This window comes from Tenrec ecaudatus, chromosome 13 (assembly GCF_050624435.1).
Source record: "Tenrec ecaudatus isolate mTenEca1 chromosome 13, mTenEca1.hap1, whole genome shotgun sequence".
Lineage (NCBI taxonomy): Eukaryota > Metazoa > Chordata > Mammalia > Afrosoricida > Tenrecidae > Tenrec > Tenrec ecaudatus.
The window spans coordinates 42,312,395-42,340,029 of record NC_134542.1 but is presented as its reverse complement, the minus strand read 5'-3'; the positions used below and the strand labels follow the sequence as shown (position 1 = coordinate 42,340,029).

General features: G+C 41.2%; 1 protein-coding gene across 1 annotated transcript in view; it reads right to left on the bottom strand.

The window, feature by feature from the left end:
• Positions 1 to 26,486, bottom strand: part of PGAP1 (post-GPI attachment to proteins inositol deacylase 1) — a 79,496-nt gene extending 53,010 nt beyond the window's left edge. The window contains exons 1-6 of the mRNA XM_075529022.1: positions 26,282 to 26,486; positions 19,798 to 19,951; positions 16,963 to 17,138; positions 13,421 to 13,592; positions 3,183 to 3,340; positions 1,630 to 1,682 (exon numbers count right to left, since the gene is read on the bottom strand). Of these exons, the coding sequence (XP_075385137.1) occupies positions 1,630 to 1,682; positions 3,183 to 3,340; positions 13,421 to 13,592; positions 16,963 to 17,138; positions 19,798 to 19,951; positions 26,282 to 26,428 (860 nt within the window). The 5' untranslated portion in view covers positions 26,429 to 26,486. The remainder of the gene's footprint in view (positions 1 to 1,629; positions 1,683 to 3,182; positions 3,341 to 13,420; positions 13,593 to 16,962; positions 17,139 to 19,797; positions 19,952 to 26,281) is intronic.
• Positions 26,487 to 27,635: the final 1,149 nt, after the last annotated feature.

Sequence of the window (27,635 nt, the reverse complement as noted above, 5' to 3'; positions counted from 1 at the left end):
CATAGCCAGAGGTAAGTCAGAAGATAATTTTTGAGACAAAACCACTGAAGACAAAGTGGGTGAATAAGCAAATGTGGTGAAGAAAGCTGATGGTGCCCGGCTATCAAAAGAGATAGCGTCTGGGATCTTAAAGGCTTGAAGGTAAACAAGCGGCCATCTAGTTCGGAAGCAACAATGCCCACATGGAAGAAGCACACCAGCCTGTGTGATCACGAGGTGCTGAAGGGATCAGTTATCAGGCATCAAAGAACAAAAAATGTTATCTTTGTGTGCTCACCTCCATTATACGATCACTGAAGACAAATGTGTGCATAAGCAAATGTGGCAAAGAAAGCTCATGGTGCCCAGCTATCAAAAGATATAGTTCTGGGGCCTTAAAGGCTTGAAGATAAACAAGCAGCCACCTAGCTCAGAAGCAACAAAGCCCACATGGAAGAACACATCAGCCTGTGCGATCACGAGGTGTCAAGGGATCAGGTATCAGGCATCATCAGAACAAAAATACTTATCATAGTAAATGAGAGGGGGAGTGCGGAGTGGAAACCCAAAGCCCATTTGTAGGACCCTGGACACCTGCTTGCAGAAGGGTCTCGGGCAGGAGATGAGCCAGTCAGGGTGCAACGTAGCAAAAATGAAACATACAACTTTCCTCTAGTTCCTAAATGCTTCTCCCCACACCCCCCCCCCCACTATCATGATCTGAATTCTACCTTGAAGTCTGGCTAGACCAGAGGATGTACACTGGTACAGACAGGAACTGGAAACAGGAAATCCAGGGCGGATGATCCCTTCAGGACCAGTGGTGTGAGTGGTGATACAGGGAGGGTAAAGGAAGGATGGGTTGGAAAGGGGGAACCGATTACAAGGATCTACATGTGAAATCCTCCCTGGAGGACGGACAACAGAAAATTGGGTGAAGGGAGATGTCGGACAGGGCAAGATATGACAAAATGACAATTTATAAATTATCAAGGGTTCATGAGGGAGAGGGTAGTGGGGAGGGAGGGGAATAATGAAGAGCTGATGTCAGGGGCTTAAGTGGAGAGCAAATCTTTTGAGAATGATGAGGGCAATGAATGTACAAATGTGTTTTACGCAATCGATGTACGTAAGAATTGTGATAAGAGTTGGATGAGCACCTAATAAAATGATTTTAAAAAGATAATTTTTGAGCAGGAACATGTAAACATAGGTTACCAGGTTACGTCCGCTTTTATGCACATTTAATCTCTGGTAGTCTTATTTCTATGTAGGAAATCTACTTCTAGTGGGTTTTCCATGTGCTATCCCCTGGAATAAGTATTGCCACGCTAGTCAGACACTTGTGCTCAACAAGTCTCACCCTAAGCCCGTTGTTCCAACCAACCATGACAAACTCTGAAATTCTGATATTGATATCTACCTTCATTTCAGACAGATGCTACTGGTTCTCTAGGAGGTGATCTTATAGGTTTCAAGTGGACCAAACTGGCACAAGAACCACGGTTTAGAGTTTTAAGCCGTTAATCAATCTTTCTCCCATCTTTATTTACTAAAGGACAGAGCTCTAAGAAAACTGAAACACCATGCAATGCATTAACGAGGAAAGAAGGGAGCTACCATTCACGCAAATCAGTTACGCTAACTTACCACACTATGGAGAGGTGGTCTGTGGAGACCCAGGTCTTGGGCACTGCTGAACTCTAAAAGAAAAAATCAAAAGTCAAACTAGAAAAGCACATTTGTTATTCTCCTAAAGGCCTGGAATTATTACAAGCTAGTATTTAAAAGCATATAACATTATTCCATTCAGTAGCCTTTGAAATGATTATAAAAGGTAATGAGGAAACATTAAGCTATGTCTGCACAAAACAGCTCATCAACCTACAAATCTGTTTTGATTGAGCTTTGAATTACCCTTTAAAAGCATCCATAGAATCTTAAAGTTAAATGTTTAACTTTTTATTTACTTTAATAAAGGGCTCTTGTGATAGGTAGGTTTATTGTGCCAACTATCCCCCCCCCCCCATCTTCCCCTCACCCTCCTGGTATGGCTACTCTCAATATTGGTCCTGAGGTGTTTATCTGTCCTGGATTCCCTCTGCTTCCAGCTCTGAGCTGTACCCGTGTACATCCTCTGGTCTAGCACTTTCTTATACTTATAACTCAGTGGGAAAAAGAACCCGGAAGAGAGCGCATGAGGAGACATTCTCTGCGCTTGTAACTTAAGGAGGCTGGGAGGCCGGGGCTCCTGTGGAGGGAGACCCTCGTGTTCGTAGGTTGTTGGTGTCCTCTAGTCACAGTTCTCCTAAGTGAAAGTGATGCCCTGTATAATAATGCCAGTCTTAAAGTGCTTGCAAGCACATGGTTGCTACTAAGTACGGTTGAAGGTCACCTGCTTAAGGCTACTTGCCTTAGGGCTGTCTGCCATCAAAAGCAGTCAGACCCTATTGTATGCCCCACCCTAAATAGAGGCCACTCCCTTCTAATCCGCATCACAGATTGTACCCCTGGGGAAGAGCTCAGGGAAGCCTAGGGTCAAGCTGGCTCAGAGACACCAAGGTTAAGCCACCATCCTGGCTCTACAACCTGCCCATCTTGTTCTGCATGGACCGTCCTGTCACACGTATGGCTCTGTCGCCTCCCCATCCTACTGTGTGTATACCCTGAGATCATCGTCCTGTTATGTGCATGCCTCTATTACAACCCCTGTCTCTAACATACATGCTTACAGTGGCTTGCATGTCCGAGATTATAGAAGTTGTGAGAGTACACGCTACTGCCTCATTCTGGTTCTGGGCACCACGGAAGAGGTCCCGTCTCTTTAATTTACCCCTCCATTACTCAACCACCCCTTGGACCCATTTGAAACCATTTGGTTGTGGGGAGGCTGTTCCCACATATGACTCTAATCAATGGACAAGATCTTATTTTGGACAATATGCAATTAATCCTCATAAATAAGTTATTTTCACAAAGTTTCTAACATCTTCTTACTTCTTACGGAGATAACCATGCCCCTGTCCTCCCAACACATCCAGTTTCTTTCCTGACTTCTTTTTCTCTCCCCCACCCCCTCACACAGTTTTATACCAACTTAGCGGTCATTTTTAAGCATCTACATATTATATCTTTTTTATGCCCCATAATGTTTATCATGTTACTTTCTAAGCAGAATCTTCAATCAAAGAAAAAACATTTACCACAACAGATAAGGCACTGGTATGATGGCTTAATTGTGGGAGAAATGTCAATCCTGAACGAACTTGGTAATCTCGGAATCCTCCAGCTACTGAAAGTGTCGTTAAATTTATATGTCGGGCATTTAGAATCCAATAGTTGTTTACAGTCGCATAAAACTCTGGTAGAGAACACAGAGATATTAAAATGTAGTAGCCATTCCACACAATAAGCTGCTTATATTAAAAGTAAATGAAATATTTTGCTTACATCATCTGAATCATCTATAAATAATGTGTGTTCACATTACATTATTTTGAGTAAAAATCAACTTACAGACATTCTTCTCCCCATCCCATCAGAGCATAGACATTGAGTTGTTAAACAACAAATCCAGTTATACACAGATCTCCACATTCCATCATGCTGCTTACTCATAGGACACAAGGCAACAAGGAGAGAAAACCCTAAAACCGTTTCCAAAGATTTATTATGCAAAAGTCATAGACCACCCTGTCACTGCAAGTCTCTCCTAATGAGAGTGCCTCTCCACTACAGCCAACCACACAGAAGATGATTGAATCTCTTGTAACACAGTTTACTAGGACGATGCCATTGGTGTTTATTTTAAGACTATGCAGTAACTCTCAGAGAGTTTTACCCATTTAGTGTAGAAAGTAAAGAAACAGCAACCAATTTTTTATCTTCAGAAAGTGAATAACTTTATGCCAAAGATAACCATATTGAGCCAGGTACAGTAGTTCTCATGTTCTTTTCTGATGATAAAAACCATAATACTTATTTATCCTTGCATTTGTGCCTACAAAGGGCTTCCAACATCTCGGAGGAGCACAGTCTGTCCACGAAAGATCTCAGCAGTATGTGCTTAGACCATCCCCCACACCACTTCCTAATGCCTGCAAAGCCTAGCGTGAAAGAATGAAAGGGGCATACACACCAAGACTATTTTTACTCACCGTTAAAAACCTAGCTAGCAAACTGTAAAATCAAATAGATGATCTCTGCCTCCCATGATAAACATATGTTCAAATGACCACGCAGTGCAGGTTGAAATGAAGAATGCCTAGACTCACTTGCCTTGGACACAGGATTACGGCAGCACAGGGAGAGAAGATCCAGCCTACAGCTGAGCTGCCTTTCTCTTCCCATCTCAGTTCCACCTGGCACCGCTAGTGCCTTGTGCTCATCTAAGATCTCTGTACTTCCTGAGAATTATCCCTCAGGCACAAGGCAAGCTTAGAACTGAATACCTCTACCCTGAGAAGAGCGGATCCAGGTACGAGACCCAATCCGGCCTGGAAGCGGGTGGAGCTGCGATTGAGGTTCTGGGAACCTGGGTCATGATACGGAAGTAGACATGGCTGCTAAGTGGTGATGCCCTTGGCCCACATTCTCTCTTCACCCTATGAAGAAGGGCACACAGGTCCACTATGTGCAGAGCTCAGTACAGCCACCCTTTACCACATTAAAGGACAGTATTTCCACCAACTATAAATAGGAATCTACTTCCGGTCATACCAGGAGTCTGTCTCCCCAAACTCAAAATTCAATGTTCTGTGACCTAGTTCTTTTGCTTCTTCATTCTAATTCTGGTTTAATGAAACAAAAGAAGAGATATAAAATAAATGGTTAAAAAGGTCTGTTAATTATAAGGGTGCTTTCATGCTAAGAATTATTTATAGCCTAAGCCTTTTAGATATAAGACTGCTGTTGCTAGCTGCCATCAACTTAGTTCCAAAGCAGAGATGTACAGCAGAATGAAATATGGAGGGGTTCTGCACCATACTCACAATTGGTGCCATGTTTGAATCCATTATTTCATTCATTGGTTCACTCTAGCTCATTGAAAATCATTCTCTTGTCCCCAGACCCTTTACTTTACCAAGCATGGTGTCCTTTCCCAGGAACTGATCCTTCCTCATTACAGGTTCACATTCTTTGAGACTTGGCATCTAAAGAGCGTCTGACTGCATTTCTATCAAGGCAGAGTTATCTGTTCTGCTGGAAGTTTATAGTACATTCAGCATTTTTTTTTTAATTTTAACAATTTATTGGGGCTCATACAATTCTTTTCACAGTTCATATATATACATACATCAATTGTATAAAGCACATCTGTAAAGTCTTTGCCCTAATCATTTTTTTCTCTTTTACATTTTATTAGGGACTCATACAACTCTTACCACAATCCATACATATACATACATCAATTGTATAAAGCACATCCATACATTCCCTGCCCCAATCATTCTCAAGGCATTTGCTCTCCACTTAAGCCCCTTGCATCAGGTCCTCTTTTTTTTCCCCTCCTCCCTCCCCATTCCCCCCTCCCTCATATGCCCTTGGTAATTTATACATCGTTGTTTTGTCATATCTTGCCCTATCCGGAGTCTCCCTTCCCCCCTTCTCTGCTGTCCCTCTCCCAGGGAAGAGGTCACATGTGGATCCTTGTAATCAGTTCCCCCTTTCCAACCCACTCACCCTCCACTCTCCCAGCATCGTCCCTCACACCCTTGGTCCTGAAGGTATCATCCACCCTGGATTCCCTGTACCTCCAACCCTCGTATGCACCAGTGTACAGCCTCTGTCCTATCCAGCCCTGCAAGGTAGAATTCGGATCATGGTAGTTGGGGGGAGGAAGCATCCAGGATCCGGGGGAAAGCTGTGTTCTTCATCGATACTACCTCACACCCTAATTAACCCATCTCCTCTCCTAAACCCCTCTATGAGGGGATCTCCATTGGTCGACACTTGGCATTCAGCATTTTTTGCCAACACTGAAATTCAAGGTGTCAGGTTCTTTCGTCTTCCTAGTTTGTTACTGAAGAAACGGCAATGAGGTCCTGACCTCCTCTGCCTACAGAAGAGAGGAGAATCTAATTCTAATTCTACACCAGCCCAGAGTCGACATATTCCCTCCAATCCTTTTATAATTGAGACCTGAGAAACCAAGTGAAATAAGCACGGACAATAATCCTGGTACTCAGAGCAACAAGCGAGAAGATAAAGTATTTAATTAAACACCACATGGAAAGGAACACAGAACAAAAGCAAGATTCAGGAATGGAGACAAAGCACACAGCCCAGGCTCAAGTACAGGAGTTGTGAAGATGATGCAGGACAGGGCAATGCCTTGTGCTGTGCACAAGGTCACTGTGAAGCAGAACCAATGTGACGGCTCCTAACTACTACAACAACACTGCAGCCAGTGTTTCTCATTCGGAGACACACAAGGCAAAACTCTTGGACAAGAAGTCAACTTGTGGATTCCGTATTTGGTTAGACACACAGTGTGGGGAGATTCAGAGTTCAACAAGAACACTGCTTCCTCCGCAGTTAGCCCTACAAAGGGCAAGTGTCACCACTCACTCCTGCACCACTGGTGTGACATATCGTGGGCAATTCATATTTACTCTATGATCAAGAGCAAGTTTCAGTCTCTTTTGACATCCACTTTGATCTTTTTTTTCCTCCTTTTTAAAATTTCCTGTCTTTTTAATGACCTTTGTTACCCCACAATTTGGCTTGCTTATGATCATTAGTGTTCAATGGATCAAACCTTTTTATAAGACAGTCTCTAGGTTAAGGAGAGTATTTTGGTTTATGCTTAAGGTAATATTTTGGCTCTCATGGGTGTTTTCTTTTACTTTTCTTTGACTTGAACAAACCTATGAGTAATTGATAATGTGTTCCACAGTCTGCCTCTGGCCTTATTCTATCATCTTTTCCCAAAGATTTACTCAATTTGATTCCTGCATATTCCATCCAGTAAGTCTACAAGTATTGTTGCAAATGGTGTTTATTAAAAGAGCTTATCTTCAATGAAAGTCACTGTTCTTGTGATACCTTTCATTAAGCAATGTTATTTCTAACACAAAATTTATTTCCCAACTATTGACCATTTTGTTTCTAATCATTGCATTCCAATCACCCATAATTATCTATGTATTTTGATTGCATGCTTGATCAATAGTTCACTGGAGAAGCTGGCAAAAACCTTCCATTTTTTCATATTGACATTAGGGTTGATCCATAAATCTGATTACCAGTCATATCAAATGATCTTCTTTGTAGGTATGTGACTAACAACCTATCACTGACATTATTATTTTCCAGGATGGATCCTGAAATATTCTTTTGGCTGATGAGTGTGATGTCATTCCTCTTCAATTTCTCATCCCTAACACAGGAGCCCATGCGTCACTGGATAATCCAAAATGGCGAATGCCAGTTCATTCCAGCTCACTGATGCACAGTATAACAATCTTTATATACACCACTTCATTTTTGAGGACCTTTACTTTTCCCAGATCCATACTTTTTTTCCCTGCGTAAAATGTGTTTTACTTCATTATCTGCAATTTCAAAAATAAACATTGACCACAGTCTTCATAATTTTTTAAACCTTCTAATATAGTTTTTTTTCTTTTAAAAATCATTTTATTGGGTGCTCGTACAACTCTTATCACAACCCACCCATCCATCCATCATCAAGCACATTTGCTGCCATCATCATTCTTAAAATATTTGCTGTCTACTTAAGCCCTGGGTATTAGCTCATTTCCCCCCTCCTCCCCAAATCCCCTCCCTCATGAACCCTTGATAACTTATGATTATTATTTTGTCATGTCTTACGCAGATCCATACTTCTTATATCCCATGTTCTGATTATTAAAGGATGAGCATTTCTTCTCATTTTGAGTCATGCTACATGAGCAAATTTATAATCCTGAAAGTATTACTCTATCCATGTCCTTAAGATCATGTCCTATCTTGAGGAAAAAGTCCATCCCCAGTTGCACTTTGGGTGTCTTCCAAAATGAGGAGCTGATCAAATTCTGTTTCCCTGTTGATCACCTGAGCCTTCTTAGTCTTGTCCTCCTCTGAAAGCTCCCCTAAAACCTTTCCACTGTGGGTGACTTGCTGGTATTCAAAACACCCGTGATTGAGCTTCTGACACCACAGCAACATGCAAGTACCACAATATGAAAACCTGTGAGATAAGCAGTGGAAAGACCAACGCTACCCTTCATAACAAGCCAACCTGGTGCTCTTGAATTCATTCCTCAAATAAATTTACAAATGCATAGACAGGAGCCTCAATTGTGTTGCAAGTACCATGATTTTAACCTTTGATATTTTTCTAAATCTATAGGTATTTTATCATTGTTAATCTACGGTATCAAAATAAATTTTAAGAAAAATTTTTAAAAATTTTTCATTGAGAACAATTCAGGCAAAATTTAAATACAAGGAAAGAGACTGCTGGGTCAAGATGACCACTGAGTCACCAGCACAAGAGGACCTCCTCTACAACAATCAGGAAAAGACCAACGTGACAGAAAGCCTATGCCCCCTGGACACTTGGAGAACAACTTAAAAGCTGAGTGGACCAAGGTCTTCACCCCCCAGAAACTGGGAGTGGGCAGAGAAAGGGAAGCAAGCGGCAAAGCCGAACATAAAGTACTAAGTGCTCTTTCCCAGCTGCCTGTCACTCACTACTCACGTGCTTTCTTTGCCCAGAGCTCCACTCAGGAAGAAGAACTAAAGGATACAATTAACCACCTTGATCTCCTAGATATATACAGAGCACACCACCCAATAACAGCACAGTATTCCCCCGCCCCAATGTCATGACCCCAATTCTACCTTACAAATCTGGCTAGATCAGAGCATGTACACTGGTACAGACAAAGGCTTGAAACACAGGATTCAAGGACAGATAAACCCCTCAGGACCTATAATGAGAGTAGCGATACCATGAAGGTAAGGGGAAGCGGGGATGGTGGGGGGAGGGTAGGGGTGAGGAAAGGGGAACTGATTACAATAATCAACATATAACCTCCCCAAGGGGACAGACAACAGAAAAGGGGGTGAAGGTAGACAGTGGTTGATGTAAGACATGGAAAAAAAATTATCAAGGGATCGTGAGGGAGGGAGAATGGGAGGGAGGTGAGCTGATCCAAGGGCTCAAGTAGAAAGAAAATGTTGTGAAAATAACGATGGCAACATGTGTACAAATGTGCTTGACACGATGTATGGATTGGGGTAAGAGCCCTCAATAAAATGATTTTTCTTTAAAGCACAGAATACTAAGATACAAAGCAAGCCATAGTAAATTTTAAAATATTGAGAGTTTACAATACATTTCCTGAGAACACAATGTAATAAAATTAGAAATCAACAATAGAAAGAATTAGGGCAAAAAACAGATGAAAGAACAATGAACAATGCACTGCTTAAAAACTATTGGATAATTAATGAAATAAGGAATAAAATAAAATAAATTCCTTGATGATATACAATAACCTTTGGGACACATCAAAAGTAGTACTCAGAAGGCAATGTATAGCAATCAACACATACATGAAAAAAAGGAAAAAGACAAATCACCACCTTAACCGAACATCTTCTAGAACTAGAACAAAAGCAACAAAATATACCTTCAACCACCAGGGTAAAGAAATCATAAATATTAGAAGCAAAATAAGTGAATTGAAAAACAACAGAAAAATAAACAAGTTGGTTCTGTAAAAGCACTAACAAAACTGACAAACCACTGCCAAGCGTAAAAAAAAAAATTAAAAAAACCAAAGGAACAAGTTTCAAGTGTCAAGAATATGTCATGACCAGTGTAAGACATGACAAAATAATAATAATTTATAAATTATTAAGGGTTCATGAAGAAGAGGGTGGTGGGGAGGGAGGGGAAAAATTGAGGCGCTGATACCAAGGGCTCAAGTAGAAAGCAAATATTTTGAGAATGAAGAGGGCAACAAATGTACAGATGTGCTCGACACAATGGATGGATGTATGGATTGTGATAAGAGTTGCATGAGCCCCCCAATAATTAAAAAAATACACCACTATGAAAGATATACACCAAAAATTTGAAAGTTTAGGGGATATGGGCAAATTTCTAGAAATGTACTAGCTACTCAAATTAACATAGACTGACGTAGAAAACCTCTATAGATCCATAGCAAAAGAAGAAATAGGCTAGGGCCATTAAAATTCTCCCCACAAAAGTCCAAGGTCAGATGGTATCTCTAGGGGATTCTATCAAACATTCAGAGAAGAGCTGACTCAGAGAAGCGCTGACACCAATTTTATACAAACTATTCCAGAGAGACTGGATCCTGCCATCTGATTCCTTGATCTCTTATATTATCTGGCAATAACAGGAGCCATCAGTGGATGCTGACCTTGGATTCATCTGGCAAACTTCAGTTTCATTTGGCTCTGCAGCCATAACTTGTGGTCTTCCTGCTTCATCTGGCTTCCTGTCCTTCAACCCTTGCAGCTACATAAATCAGGAGGTCTCCAGCTTGTATCTGACCCACAGGCTTAAACCAGACTGAACTTACCCAGTTCTACAACTTTATGAGCCACTTCTTGATATAAATCTTTTTATGTAAATTAAATATATATATATTATACAAAAGGGGATTAAAAAACCCCACAACAATGGAAAGGCACGGGGCGGAGTGGAACTTTCATAGTACGCATTTTCCCACTAAGCAAGCATCAAGCAACTCACTCTGAGTTAGTGCACCCAGTGGCATCGCCTGGAAGGTTCTCTCTGGTCACAGTGAATTTTTCAGAAAAGCAGTTTTTCTCTAACCTCATTTTTGTGAAGGCCAATTTAAGAGAACGTATGAAGTTTTGTTTCCTGCTTGGGGAAAATGCCGCAGAAACTACTGTGATGTTGAACACAGCTCACAAGGGAAAAACTCAAGTGTACGATTGGTTTTCTTGTTTCCAAAAAGGTGAAATGCCTAGTGATAACAAACTTCATTCTGGATGTTCATCAACTTCCCAAATAGATGAAAATGTCAACTCATAGTGCATTTGGAGTTCTTTTTACCACGTCAGACTGTTAATCACAAGCTTTCTATTTAGAGGTTCTGAAAAGATTGCATAACAGTGTGTGACAAAAAAGTCTGATTTGTGGCAGATGGGGGACTGGTTTTGCTATCATGACAATGTACCTGCTAACACAAGCCATCTCAGCGTGCCAGTTTTGGGCAAAAAACTATGCCTCTCTTGTCCCACGCACCTGACCTCACTCCAGGTGACTTCTTTTGGTGTCTGTGAATGAAGAGAGACATGAAAGGACAGAGATTTGAGGATGTAGAAGAGGTAAAGAAAAAAAACCAGGGAGGAGCTGTCAGCCATTTAAACAGATGAGTTTGAAAAACGTTTCCAAGAATGGAATTGCAGATTTAACAAATGTATTAAGTGTAATGCAGAGTACTTTGAAGGTGATATGGTTGTTTTGTAAAAACAAACAAACACAAAAACAAACAAAACAACTTTAAATACCTAGCTTAATAAAAGAAAAGAAAACCTGTGTTTTTTGGGGGCCTACCAAGAAGAAGCACACCAGCCTGTGTGATCGCGAGGTGTTGATGGGATCAGGTATCAGGCATCAAAGAACAAAAATATTATATCAAGGTGATAAACCCCTCAGGACCAATAATGAGATTGGCGATACCAGGAGGGTAAGGGGAAGGTGGGGGATAAAGGGGAAACATCACAATGATCTACATTAAACCCCCTCCCTGGGAGATGGCCAACAGAAAAGTGGGTGAACGGAGACATTGGACAATGTATGACATGGAAAAATAATAATAATTTATAAATTATCAAGGGTTTGTGAGGGAGGGTGGGGGAAGGAGGGAGGAAATGAGGAGCTGATACCAAGGGCTCCTTTGTATATATAAAAAAATGAAGATGCCGATTTGAGGGCTAAAATGTGCCCATCTCAAGCCATAGTATTTTCAATGTCAGTAAAGAATGCTTAATATACCATGATGATCAAGAACAAGAGGTATAGCCAAAAAGCTCCTGAGAAGCAAGAATGATGAAAACTTGTCTCATCTTCTGTGTTAGGCGGAGTTTTCTACATAAACAAAACGAGTGACACTCATATATGCATAAGAATGAGCTGTCAAGAAAGCAGTCCAGCCCAAGTCCATGGGTCAGATGTTAGCTGGAGACTCAGACTCACACAGCCGCTAGAAGACGAAGCAGGAAGGCGAAGCTGGGAGAGCACAGGCTCCTGAGTGCAGAGCTGTGTGGTTCCAAGGTTGGCAGGAACAGGACAGGGTACTACCACTCTCAGGGTCAGCCCAGAGCTAGACACGCAAACCAGGCAAGCAGGAAGGCAAAAAGGGGCGAGAGAGAGCTATCCCCCAGGAGGCATCACCAGGCTATGACCTGACTGAGAGGCTGGACTCCACCTGTACCTCAAGTTGACATAAAGTTTCACCATCGTACCTACTTTGGACATGTTATCAGGAGGGACCAGTACCTGGAACAGGACACACAATGCTTGGTACAGGTTCAGTGAAAAATAGGAAGGTCACGATTGAGACTGACAGATCCAGTGGCTGTCACAATGGGCTCAAACACAGCAGCAACAGGGAAGATGGTGCAGGAGTAGGCCAGGTTCTGTTATGCTGAACACAGAGTCATAACTGACCCAACAGCAGCGAATATGACACCACACTTCAAGCATGGGGCAGTAGCTATCTAAAGTACAGGCCTTGAATCAAATACTTTCTTTTCCTCTTTGATATAGCTCACATTATAGAACTGTGGGAAAGTAGAGAACACAAAACTCATGGATTTAGTATGATGTTTTCTTTAAAACAAGCAATTGCCACTAAGTATATTGGCAACCCAATTTACTTAAAATTTAAACATTTCTATTATTTACATAAATATTAAGTTTACTTTAAATAGAACACTGAGTTAATATATAAGTAGTTTAAATATATTTTAAGAGACAGACTCATCCTGGAGAGTGATGATTCTCAGAACCCCTCAGAGTTATAAGGCACATGCCATCCATGTGAAGGTGCTATGGATGAAAAATTAAAAGCAGTTTCAATTAGGATCCCACATGGAAAGTCACAGAAAGTTCATTTTTGTGGGCTGCTTCACACATGGATAAATCTGTATTGCTGGTGTTGTGTGCCAAGTCACTTCGATCTCATAGTGACTCTGTACAAAAGAGTACAACTGCCCGCAGGGCTTCGTAGTCTGTCATCGTTGCAAAGACCGATCTCCAGCTCTGTCCTGTGGGGCGGCTGCTCGGTTTGAACACCCACCTTTCAGATGGCAGCCAAGGACTCCCTGACACAGCTGAGTCACCCTAAAAGCAGCAGCTGTGGAGACTTACTGATTTATGAGCATCAGCGAGATCAGTTCACGTTTACATAGCAGTACTCACCTGTAATAAAACGATCTAATGGTATCACAGGAGCCACATGAGGCGTTGCTTGTGTAATAAGAAGATTGATCAGATCCTGTTTAAAATTTTTCAGTGTAAGCAATGCTCTTGCAACAAGGCCACCCATAGAATGGCCAATTATTGCTACACTTTTTGGAGCAAATTCTTGACCCTATTAAAAAGAATTACCAAGGTACAATTAAGGCTTAGTATCATAATATAAAAGTCAAATATTGCTCTCTGCATATAATTAATTTTACAGGAAAATAAAAATTAAACTATTAACTTAAGAAAGAGAAGTACATTGACTCAGTTTGTGTACACATACTGTTTTTCTTATAATGTCCTTGATTGGTTTTGATATCAGGGTATACCGGCCCCATACTGAGTTAGTGGTTCTCAAGCTTCCCAATGCTGTGACCCTTTAATACAGTTCTTCATGTTGTGGTGACCCCCCAACCATAAAATTATTCCCATTGCTACTTCATCACTGTCATTTTGCTACTGTTATGAATCAGGCGACCCCTGTGAAAGGGCCGTTCGACCCCCACAAAGGGGCCGTGACCCACAGGTTTGGAACCGCTGGTTTTTCTTCTATTTTCTCAAGTAGTGTAAGATGATTTATTATTTTTCCTCAAAATAAGATCTACCACTGAAGTTAAGGAGCTCTATATGAGTCTGTGTGGGTTGGGAGTTGGGGGATATAGTTTTTAATTACAAGGTCTTATTTTTTTTAAATATATATGGCTACTCATATTTTCTGTTTCTCATGTCTGGTAATCTGTGCTCTTCAAGAATTTATATATTTCATGTGAGTTATTGAACATATTGGCCTGTTATTCTTAATACGATGAGTACCCAAAAGAAACAGGAATTGATTCCCCCAAAGGGATGTATTTAAAGTTTTTACAAAACCTTATCACCTTTAAAGTACACTCCATTACACTGAAGACATTTGTCAAATCGGCGATTCCATTTTTGGAAACATTTTTCACACTCATCTGTCTGGATAGTGACAGCACCTCCTTCGTTTTTTTTTTTCTTCACCTCCTCTACACTGTCAAATTGCTGTCCTTTCATGTCTCTTCATTCTCCAAAACCAAGAGAAGTTGCTTGGAGCACAGTCAGATGAGTCAGGTGGGTGGGGCAAGAGAGGCATGCTGTTTTTTTGCCCAAAACTGGCGCACTGAGATGGCTGCGTGAGCAGGCGCATTGTCATGGTAGCAAAACCAGTCTCCCGTCTGGCGCAAATCAGGCCTTTTGGGGCGCACACTGTTATGCAATCTTTTTAGGATTTCTAAATAGAAAGCTTGATTAACAGTCTGAGCTGGTGGGAGAAACTCCAAAGGCACTGCAAATAGACATTGTCATCCGTTCGGGCATCCAGAACGAGGTTTGCCATTAATCAACATTTCGCCTTTTTGCGAAACGAGAAAACCCTTCATACACGTGAGTGTTTCCCATAGCGCTGTCCTGGTAAGCTGTGTTCAACATCACAACAGTTTCTGTGGCATTGTTCCCTGAGCAGGAAACAAAATTTCATGGTGGCATTCTATTCTCTTAAATCGGCCACCACAACAAATGAGATTCGAGCTTAACTACTTTTAAGAAAAAATTCACTGTGATCAGAGAGAACCTTCCCAGGAGATGTCACTGGGTGCACTAACTCAGAGCAAGTTGCTTGATGCTTGCCTAGTGAGGAAAATGCATACTATGAAAACTTCGCTCGGTTCAGCACAATTCCAGTTTTTGGGGGGTTTCCCCTCATATTTTGCTCCTATTACTTGTAGGCTCTGTAGTGGTATTGGCTTTTTCATTCATAATCACGTTAATTTTTCAGCTTAAATGCAAATTTTATGTATTTAAGGGCATAATTTTTCTCTTAGCCATAATTTTAAGCTGATAAGTACTGATGTTATGCTTTACTATTTAGTCCAAAATATTTTGAAATTTCCCTTGCCAGTTTGTGGAATTTTTCTATTAGTTCCAATAGCTTACTTGTAGACCTCTGGGGTTTTCTATGTATAGGACTACATCAACTAGTGTTTTGCTTCTTCAGTACCAACTGGATGTCTTTGATTTCCCTTTCTTGCTTTCCTGCTCTAATACTTCCAATACAATTCTGAGTAAAGGTAGTGATAAAGGGCATCCTTGTCTGGTCCCCAAGGTCAAGGGGGAATGCTTTGTTTCTTTCCATTGAGAATGATCTCGGCGGTTAAGGTTTGTGTATCCACCCTTACTTATGTTGAGGAATTTCTCTTCTATTCCTATTTGGCTGAGCATTTTACCAGGAAAAGGGTGCTGGATTTTCCCAAACAGCTCTGTCTCAAATGCTAGGATCTGACAGTGTTGTGAAGCAGCTTACTGCTACTTACTGCTCACTGGGTCAGTGAGGAGTGGTGGGATGAGCGGCCAATGGAGTGGCCTGCTGCTGTTTGATTGAGTTGCTGGGCAGGAGGGGTGAGCTGAGCACCAGTGCTGGCCTGCAGCAGATATTGTTACTTAGCAGAGTGGGCAGTCAGGAGGAAGGATGCTGGTCAGGACAGGTGGGACTGACAATGATCAGGGCCCAGTAGAAGGGAACAAGAGTGTTCATGCCTTGGTCCCTGGCAGTCAACACTGGAATAATGTGAGAGTTTATACTGCATATTGGTTATGTGTTGGGCTGTGATCTGCAAGGTTGGCAGTTCAAAGCCACCAACCACAGCTCGGGAGAAAAACAGGGCTTTCTACTACTGTAAAAAGTTAGTCTCTGAAACTCACAGGGGCAGGTCTACCCTGTCCTTCAGGGTGGCTATAGTTGGCATTGACTATGTGGCAGTGAGTTTGTAGTTTGAGTTACGTGACTGATCACCAGGGTAGTGGAGAGAGGAGGAGCTATTCTTTTGGGCACCATGCAAGGGTGCCTGGGCTCTTCTCATTGGCTCCAGCCATCCGTCAGGGCCTTACTTCACTCTGGGCATGTCTATGCAGGTATTCTATGTCCTGTTGGGAATTCTGTGAAGTTGTCTCTGTGCTTCTCATCCAGGTTTGCGGCCTGCTGCCTTTGTCTCAAGATGGCCATGAGTACCAGGCTCACTGACCAGGGTCCCCTGCTTCATTTCTACTCAATTTCTATCTCCAGATATTTTCTTCTTCCAATCAGTTATCCGATCTTGTCCTTTATCCTTTCATTTCATGCTCAGGGTCCAAGGACTGTCACCTAAATCTGTTTCACTTAGTTTCTTGGGTCTTTGACAGAGTGTTTGATACGGCATTCTGACAAAGCCACTATTCTGGCAGGGAGACTAAAATAAAATTTGTTTTAATCTCCTGTCTTCAAATCACAAGAAAGGATTCTTATAAATTCATTTTAAACATAAAAAAGGTACCAGTGACTTCCAAACAACAGACTTCCATCAAAAACCAAAAACTGTGCCATTGTTGCTCCCATTTCCACAAAAGCAAATGGAAAGTTTAAATTACACTGGATTTAAAATACATGGAATCCCTTTAGGGGAAAAAAAGTTGTACTACTACTGATTTACATGCTTATTTTTTACCTTATAGAGCTTCAGGATTGTTTTAATGCACTCATGCACATATCTCGTCTGCTTTTGAAGACTTCCACCATATAGCGCCACCAATTCTTCATTGAAGTTCACACTAAAGAAGTCAAAGTGGTACTTGAAGTCAATGTCTTCTGCTTTCCTAAGTGCTATAGAACCAAGAGAACGGACTGCAGAGGAAAGAGCAAAGTGCACAGTAAGCAAAAAATTTTTAAATTTCATTTATTCTTGTTTCAATGTTCCTCAAGAAATGGCTCTCGCACTCTGAATAAAATATTTCAAGATGACACCCTTTAAAAGCACCAATTTAAAGTAACATACTAGTCTAGTCATTATACACCTGGCACAGTGAGTATCCTAAATATTCTTAAATGAAGTTAAATAAATAAAAGATTAAAAAGTTATACTCATTTTCACCTGCTCGGTGCTTCTATTATTACTCACTAAGAGTAATAATACCTAAAAAAGGAGAATTTTTTCAAGAATAAAAAAAAAGAAATTTTATCACAGCTTTTTAAGAATAAAAAGATTCGTAAAGATCTATCTACTTATCACTTGATTTAAATATTCATGCTTGACTCATTTTTCCTTTCATACATTGCCATCCAAACCCATTAATAAGTCCTAAAATCCCCTACCTTCCAAATATATCACCGATTGAGGTTTCTCACCATTTTCACTCACCGCTACCTACCTAATCAAAGCACCATCATTTCTCGCCTGAAATACTCCTAACTCGTCTCCTTGCTTCCACTCTTTGTTGTTGTAAACCCTTTAATAGATTTTATTGTGAATTGATTACAATGAGAGGCATAAAAGTTCCATTGTCTATTTTAGCAAACAAATATCTCTATTTTGCCATTTCAATTTTTAACAGACACATTACTGTAATTCATATATCATAAGTCATTCTGCAAACAGCAGAGATCCAATCATTTTCAGTCTATTCAGAGTTGTGTAGCCATCACTACAACCTAATTTCAAAATTCACCATTCCCAAAAGATACTCTAGACCCATTAACACTCATTCTCAATCCCCTCTTCCCCCAGGCTTTGCGAACCCCTAATCTACTTTCTCTCTATGGATTTGTCTATTCTGGACATTTCACATATCAAAATATGTGGCATTTTGAGATTATTTCCTTCACTTAGCAACATATTCTCAAGGTTTACCAATGTTACAAAGTATATAAAAATCCAATATTTTTATTGTTACTGTATATACTTGTATATAAGATGAGTTTTCAGCACATTTTTTAATGCAGTTTTTGTCGTAAAATTAGGTGCCTCGGCTGATATTTGGGTCAGCTTATACTTAAGTGTATACGGTAAATAATATACATTCTATTACATGGATATGGATGTTTATTCGTCAGTTCCCAGGCATATCAGTTATTTTTACCTGTTGGCTGAATAGTGCTACTATGAATATTTGTACACACAGTTGTGTATGAGGATGTCTTCTCTCTCCTTTCTGAAAGCAGGTCACATGGTGACTCTAGAGCTAACGTTCGGAAAAACCACCAAACTATCTTCCAAGGCAGCTATAGCATGCCACATTCCTGCTGGACCTGCAGTAGGGCTCAAATTTCTCCCCATCCTCCACAACCCTGCTATCATCGTTCTTTTCTTAAAATGTTAGACAACCCTGTGGGCAGAAGTAGTATCTCACTATGGAATTGTTTGCATTTTCCTAATGACTAATAATGTTGACAGCTTTCCTGTTTCCATCATCACCCTGTAGAACATATGTTCTCTACATAGACCCAGAATGATTATCTTTTAAAAGTAAATTACAACACATACTAGAATGGTTATAATTTTAAATATAACATTAACTACCTTGACAAGAACTTTGTACAAAGAGATGTGTACAGTACACGTGGGAGTTTGTATCAAAATAACCAGTAAAGGTGAAAAGATATAATATATAACCTGCAGTATGGTGTTCCATTCTAAGTCACACATCTTACAGAAAGGTGGGCTTAAGTGCACCAAAACACAGAAAGATGAATGTTTATCAATTGTAACTGCCCCAAAATGTAACGAACCTAAATGACCAAAGACAGAAGTATGGATAACTATGGTCTGATAGAGAAGGATGACAGTGAACCAATGATAGCTGACATACTTGGAAAGAGTTATTTTTTTGAATGTTGCGTAAAATTCAACAGACACAAAAGAATATACCCTACATGATTATTTGTAAAATCATCTGGGATTTTAAAATCAGGCCCGCCCAAACTAGGTTACAGTGGGGAAACATACTTAGGGGCTAAAACCATATAGAAAGACAAGGAAATGACTGCCTTAAACTAGAACTGCAGCCATCCCCGGGGAAAAGGGGTGTCATCAGAAGGGGCACGGAGGTAGTGGTTCCCGGGGTGCTAACAATCTTCTCTCTTAACCTGATTTACTTCCCTAATCAATACTTCAGGTTCTCTTTTCTGTTTCCGCTTCTATTCAACATACAACCTTCCTTCTGCCGATTCTTGAATCCCTCCCGGTATTTATCCCACCCACTCAGCTTTATTCTTTTTCTCCTGACTCTTTACAAAATGATCAAGTTTTCCCATGATCTCCTTGCAGAAAAAAAATGTCATTTATTTGTATCTCTCAACATGCCTAACAGAGTAACCAATAAGAGTATATACATTTGGCAACTTATTGAATTGAAAATACCGTATATACTCAAGTATAAGCCAACCTGACTATCAGCCGAGGCATCTAATTTTACCACAAAAACTGCATTAAAAAATGGGCTGAAAAACTCGGCTGATGCACAAGTATATATGGTAACAGCTTTCAAAATGTATTTCCAAGACTTACCTTGCTTATAACTTCCAGCATTACCAGGAAGAAAGAGAACTGGGATCCCTGTCAACGGCAGAATTTTGTGTTCTTCAGCATAAGATCCTTCTCCATAAAGATATAGCTCATATGAAGGATAGCGTTTTGCCAGTTTCTTTGGAAGTTCTATTTTCTACAGCAAAAAATACAATTTACTTTTATCGGTTTTATTTATAAATCTCAGCTTCACTTTATGCAAGTCTAATTTTATAATTTATACAATATAAAGATATTACAAATGAGGAAAAACTGAGCTTAATGAACAAACAAGCCCTACTTTTAGTTTATTCCTATAGAGAATTAGTCTTAACTTGTGTGAGTTTTGAGCTATACAGGCTTCAGGAAAGCATAAAATGGGACTTGAACTTCTGAAGAATACAAATGAACCAAAATGGTCACTGACACCCTAGAAAAAGCATTTTGTTTAAGTTATGTGTTAGTATAACTAAAAATGCATTGACTTTCAAATTCTATCAATTACATTTAGAAATGATGACCTTTACATTATCAAATCACTTCTTTTTTGCCATTTTAAACTTTTTATATTGTCTCTCCTTTTACTATGGCCTAACTATATACTCTGGCAGGATCCCTGGTGACATCGTGGATTAGGCATTGGGCTATTAACCGCAAGGTCAGCAGTTCCAACTATTAGCCGCTCTGAGGGAGAAAGGAGGCTTTCTATTACTCTACAGCAGTGGTTCTCAACCTTCCTAATGCTGCGACCCTTTAATACAGTTTCTCATGTTGTGGTGACCCACACACCCCCAACCATAAAATTACTTTCATTGCTACTTCATAACTGTAATTTTGCTACTGTTATGAATCGGGCGACTCCTGTGAAACGTTCGTTCGACCCCCCAAAGGGGCCGTGACCCACAGTTGAGAACCGCTGCTAAAGATTCCATCTCAGAAACCCACAGGGGTAGTTCTACCATGCACTATAGGGTCACTATGAGTCAGAATCTACATGAGGGCAGTGAGTCTGCTGTTTAACTATATACTCCAGCTGTCAGATATTTCAAAGGACAGTAAGTTTGTTTAAAATGCAACTTTAGACTTCTCAACTTAATACATTTTGACCTACAATGTGCATAGCAAAATATTTAGTTACTATTATTATAAAGCAGACCAAACCCAGTATTGTCCATTCGAACTGCCCCATACGACAGAGTAGAGCTGCACTTTCAGTACACAGTACAAGTGCCCCGCTGGGTTTTTTCCAGGCTGTAAATCTTTACAGAAGTCCAGAATCTGGGGGTCTGAGCCTCTGACCTTTTGGTTAGCAGCTAAGTGCTTATCTACTATGCTGTTAGGGCTCCTTACATATATGAGAGACTTCAAAGAATTTGTGGAACTTTCCTAAGATTTTAATTTTATTTTCTCTGAACTTTTAAAAATCCCTTCGTATATATCTATGTCTTAAAAAAGAAATGTACCCTTCTTCAATATCAGCATTCTAATAAATTAGCATCTGTTTCTATACTCATGGGACCTGGAGTACAGTTTGTCAGCAAGCCTTAAACTGCTCTGAATTTATGTGCTTATTCACCAAATAAGCTACTTATTTAAGCTACACATGACAGTTATTCATATACTTTTTCCAATGTGATCGATATTAGGTATTAATGTCATTCCTCACAGTCTGTGCCAACTCACAGCAACTATATGCACAACAGAACCAAACACCACCCAGTCCTGCCTCATTCTCACAGCTGCTCCGCACAATCCCTTTAGCAGGAGCCATCAAAGCAGTATTACATATAAATCCGTCTCTTGCTATGATCCTAAGTCACCTTCCAGACCTAGACTTGAACTTACCCCCATGTTTGAATACTCAACCATTTAGACCAAAAGGGAAGCACTCGTGAAGGGCAAAGAACAGAGGGTTAGGAAATAAAGAGGAAGCAACATGGGGAGGAGGTGGGATACGTGATGGCACATGGAGGGGATTGAAACAACATGAGCATAAACTCTATTCTGTATACCTCCACCTAATTCAAAATAAAAAATGTAAAAGTGAATTAATTTGACTGGACAGTAGATGCTATTTAAGTAAACTACAATAAATTTAATAATCTAGCCATGCTGTACATATAAGAAGTATGTGCTTAATATAAATTTTAATTACTGATGACATTCCCACATTTTTCATTATTTAACAGTTTTATTGGCATATAACTCACCAACCACCCCATTCAATAAGTCAATAATCTTTTTAAAAAAATCATTTTATTGGGGGCTCTTACAATTCTCATCACAATCCATATATACATCAATTGTATAAAAGCACATTTGTACATTCGTTGCCCTCACCATCTTCAAACCACTTGCTCTCCACTTAAACCCCTGGCATCAGCTCATTTTCCCCCTCTCTCCCAGCTCCCCTCTCCTGACATTCCCAAAATTTTAAATGTTAAGGAGTATAAAAAAACTTGACTGGGGAGGGTGGGGGTGTGGGGGGGAAATGGGGAGCTGATAACAGGTGGGAAAAGAATGCTTTGAAAATGATGATGGCGGCATACATGCTAATGTGCTACACACTGGAAGAATGTATGGATTGTGTTAAGAGATGCAAGAGCCCCCAATAAAAGGAAAAAACAAAAACAAAACCAAACTTGACTGCTCCAAAAGACAGAATTCTGACCATACGTGCACACTCTTGACTGTCCCTCTAAGAGGATACAGTACCATAAACAATCTGTCCAATAAACCCAAACCAAGCTCACTGCCATCAAGTTGACAGTACCTTACAGCAACCCTACAGGACAGGGTAGAACTTCCCCTGTGAGTTTCTCAGATTGTAACTCTTTATGGGAGTAGAAAGCTTCCTCTTCCTCCAATAGAGTGGCTGGTGGTTTTGAACAGCTGACCTTGCAGTTAGCAGCCCAAGTTCATAACCACTGTACCACCAGAGCTCTTAATCTGTCCAATAACATCACGGTAAACATCTTTAGAGACTGTGAACTTATGGTTTAAGACATTAGCAACTTTAGGTATATCTTCAAATACTACAAAATCCAGAAATACTAACTCTACTATTGTGTAGTTCAATTCAGATCAATCCCCATATTGATTTTGCATAGGATCAAAAAAATCTTATCTAACTTCTTATATCCAGATTAAGCAAAAGAAAAAAGAGGACAAAAATGTTTCTTTACTCCTTTCAATTCAATGGATAGAATAGTGCATGCCTATTAGGTCCTTTCATTATAGTAGCTAAAAACAAAGTCTGGAACTAGTTAAAAATTAACTCTGGCCATGAAACCTAGCAAATATATCTAAAAAGAAATATCAAATAATCCTTACACACACAGAGGAGTATTGGTGGCACAATGGTTAAACACTGGGTTGCTAACCGACAGGTTGGTGGTTCAAAGCCACTACCGACTTTTCAGATGAAAGATGTGGCAGTCTACTTCCCTGAAGATTCACCAAAAGAACTCAAAACCTCACTGCCATTGAGCTGATTTCCACTCACAGCTACCCTACAGGACAGAGCAGAACTGCCCCCATGGGTTTCTGAGGCTGTCACTCTTTCAGGGAGTAGAAAGCCTCTCTCTCTCTCTCTCTCTCTCTCTCTCTCTCTCTCTCTCTCTCTCTCTCTTCCCTGGAACTTCTGGTGGTTTTGAACTGCCCACCTTCTGGTTAGCAGTCCAATGCATAACCATTACACCACCATGGGCTCTGTTATTTGATAAATGACTTGATAAATTAACATTACATTTAATAATAAAATATATGATTCACATTTTCTAATGTCAGAATTTCCTTTTAGGAGAAACTGTTAGCTTACATATCAATAGATAACCTGAGAAATTATTTTATGGAAGAAAACAACTCAGATATTTCTTCTTGAATTTTACAATTTACCTAAAATAGTTGCTAAATAAAAGCTTTGCCTCGCTGTCATAGGCAAGAAACATTCAAGGATAATGGATGGTGTGTATTTTGCCTAGTAGGCTTCACTAGGTCTGAGTAAGTCAATCTAGGAAAAACAGAGGTGGAGGGTAAATGATTGTACATTTCAAAGCTTCATTTTTGCAAAAAGTTCCAAATTCCTGCTCCACTTTTTAATAAAAAGGAAGGGGGGGCATAAAATTGATGGGTTTTAACTACTGCCCATTTTGCTAAGGTGACTTGCTAGAAAATATGCAAAGGAACAATAAAAAATACCAAGAAAGAGAAAATCACAGACATACTACATTCTGGATATCAACCTGTTAATAATTACAGAACTACTATAAAAATAATTAAAAGTAAGCAACACATAAAAACCTTTGGAACATTTTTAGTCACGAAAACCACCTAGTTCTAAAAAGGATATCCTCAGTTATCCAGAAATTCACTATATTCAAAGTGACTCATTTCCTAAGACAGGATTGAAGTTTATTTGTAAAATAACACAACTTGGTGTGCAACATAAAAAGAATCAAGTCAAAGAGAGTGAATTAATATTATAGCTATTTAGAGACTAAACATAAAATCTATTAAGAGGAATGTTTGTTTGGCTAGAGGAATGAATGTTTCTGTTTACAGAGATGGAAAATATGGCAAAGACTCTCGGTAATGGTTGAAAAATATGTCTGATATAATTGGTTTCATTGAATTGTACAGGAGAAAAAATGTAGAATTGGCAAATGTTATCTATATTTTTTACAATTAAAGAAAACTTTTATTAAGTATTATTGTACTAACAAATTAAGAGAAATTCCAGTTGAGCAATTTGAACCAAAATGAGTAAATACAGACTATTCAACAACAAAAGCCCAACAGCTACGCTGTCTGCTTTTCACATCAATTTTACAAGGTAGGAAATCATCTGCAGGTCTAAATGCTTTGTTCTCAATCCTTAGGAAAGCAATTTTTAATACTGCGACTATTAAAACTGCTTCCAAAATCATGGGCAATTTAAAAATAAACAGGCACTAGGACTGTATTTTTCCACAATAATTTCAAGCTAGCAAACTCTTCAATATAATATGAAACTAAAGTGACCTACTTCAATATATTGGGAGATTCCTAATGATTAAACCATAAATTATGAAAGGTGGCTCTAAGGGGGCTATTTTCAGACAATCACAAAAGCCCATGCATTGTATTATAGATAGCCTCTGACAAACATCAACCAGCATATTCCAGCATATTCGCTTCCAAGTGAATGGAGACAACAGTAACATGTTAGAACATGATATCAAATGTTTCCACTGCCTTACAACCAGTGATAGAAAATCCAGGTAAAGAGCTGAAAATAAATGAAATTTAAATTCCCTAGAATTTTGCCCAAGGGAAAGGTTTTTCATCCTTTAAACGTTTAAATCTTATGTAGTTTTACTACCTAAATTATTTAGCATATCAAATATGCAACCCCATTAACACCAAATGACTTGCATAGAAGCAATTCCTACTCCTGTTCTTAAGCCTAAAAAAAAAATCTGCTATGGCTTTAAAAGAATAGTAAAAATGCATTTTATCATATGTTTTCTAGTGCGTACATTTTTCACGGTAGGGAGTTCTCATGAGGGGCACTTTGTAATGAAGACACGCATTTAAAAAAATAAAAGAAGCATTCCCGAGAAATTTATCTGGACAGCCGTGTAATTTGTCACCACCTCTATTGACTGCTAGTCATGAATGAAATGATGAAGCAAACGCGATGGAAAATATTAAAAATGAAACGGGAGGGGAGGTGGCGAAAAAGGGCACGAACATACATGGGGAGAGAAAACAGGCAGAACTGAGAGGAGCCAGGTTTCCATTAGATTGCGAACACGAGGTGAAAACAAAATAAGAGCATGAGATAGATTCTGTAAGCAACTAGTGAGCTAGGAAGAGGCCCGGTGCCCGGCGGCGAGCACAGACACATACCATGCCCAGGCTCACTGGCTACAAAACGAGAAACGGCAACATCTTTACCGCACGGGGAACCTAGAGTTTCCTCTGTCATCACTCGGCGAGCCTTTCACCAGAGGAAAGCCCTGGAGACTCCAGACCCGCTGGAAACTATGCCAGCCAATACCGAGTCTGCAGGCGCCGCTTCCTCCGAGAAAAGCGATCCCCCGGGGGGCGCGGGAGAGGGTCCCGGCACCTGTCTGAGGGACGCGGGGAGGGTGGGGGTGGGTGGGGCTGGGGAGCGGGGCTCGGGTCACCACTCTGGGGCCAGGCCAGTCGGAGGTGCGGCGTTCCTGCGGGCTTGGAGGCCGGCGCGGGGCGGAGAGCCCGCGAAACTACGAGGAGGCGGAGAGGATGCTCCCGGACCCCGCAATCCGAGCCCCCGGCCCAGGAGAGAGGACACAAAGGGCAGGTGAGGGGGCGGCCGGGGTCTGCCCCGACTCCGCGGGTGGAGAAACCCGGCCGGGCGGGGACAAAGCGGCCCGGGAGCGCGGGGTGCCGAGTGGACGACTCCGCGCAGAGCCCGGCAGGAGGCTCGGCGCGCCCAGGTGAGGAAAGGGCGGAACCTTACCTGATACTCGGGGTACTCGAACATGTAGCTCATACTGCACTTGTTCTCCTCGAAGCCGAAGAAGACGTCCCACAGCCCCAGGGTCGCCATGAAGACCATGAAGGCGTAAAACGCCAGGTTCCCGAGGTTGACCGAGGGGAGAAACATGGTGTCGCCACCGCGGGGCTCCGGAGCCAGTACTGGCCACGCCGGAGCAGCACTGGCCGCCGCCGCCGAGCGGAGCCCGAGCAGCAGCAGCGCCTGCGCGGACCCCCAGCCAGCGCGCGCGCCCGCCCGCCCGCCAGTGCGCCTGCGCGCACGCCGCCCGCCGCGCCGCCTCCCTCCCTCCCGCGCTCTCCGCCCGGCGGGAGCGGGCGGCGTCTGCTGCGGGAGCACAGTCAAAGGAGAGGGAGAGGGAGAAGGGGGAGGAAAGCGGAGTGGGCTGGCTGGAGGATGCAGAGAAAAAAGCTTGGGAGCGTGCAGAGGGAAAAGGGAAAGGGAGAGAAAGGGGGTGGGCGGAGCACTGGAGGCGCGGAGAGGGACGGGTGGGGGGTGGGGGGCCCAGAGGGACGCGCTGGGGAGTGGGGTGGGTGTGCATCCAATAAACTGGAGGCAATTATTGACCGGGATAGGGGAGAGGGCACATCAGAGCCCAGGGACCATCCGCTGTCACATCGCAAACAACTCGCCGTGCCGCAGTTTAGAAACCTTTCCCTATCCATTTGGAAACGCCTCAGGCCTCTGTAATTTGGGCTCTCCCAGCAGAACAGCAGGTTCACAGCTCCCTGGGCCAGTCAGCGCGCAGAGGGAGCAGATGGCTGCCCCCCTACCCCATCGCCCCTTTTAACCTCACACGTTTAAGGAAAAATAAAATCCTCAGGGTAACAATCACCTGTAGCTTGTGTCATCTCTTAAGGAACCTAAAGGGGTGGTCACCATGCATATGCAATTCCTCATCTCTCAGTCACACCTCAAGACGTTATTATTTTGTTACCCTTTTAAACACACACACAATGAAACTTCTCTAGCAAGGACAATAAAAGAGCTAATTACCAAAATCCAACAAACATTTCTCAGCTTCGCCTGATCTTTCTGCTAGATTTGCCACTCCCCGCTCCCCCCACACACAAAATGCTTCCCTCCCTTGCCTTTTTAATTTTCTACTGGGGAATCCCCCCTCCTCTTCTGACCTCCCCTCTCCAGCCCACGTGATGCATTTCTCCACTCATCCCTTCAATGTTTTTAGGCTCAGCCATAATTTAACGTTCCCACATAACATTTAGAGACTCCTGAATGCCTTAAAAACAACGTATTGACTAACGAACAGCATTTGTTGTAAGATAAATAAAAGAGGTCTCTAAAACCCAAAATAAAT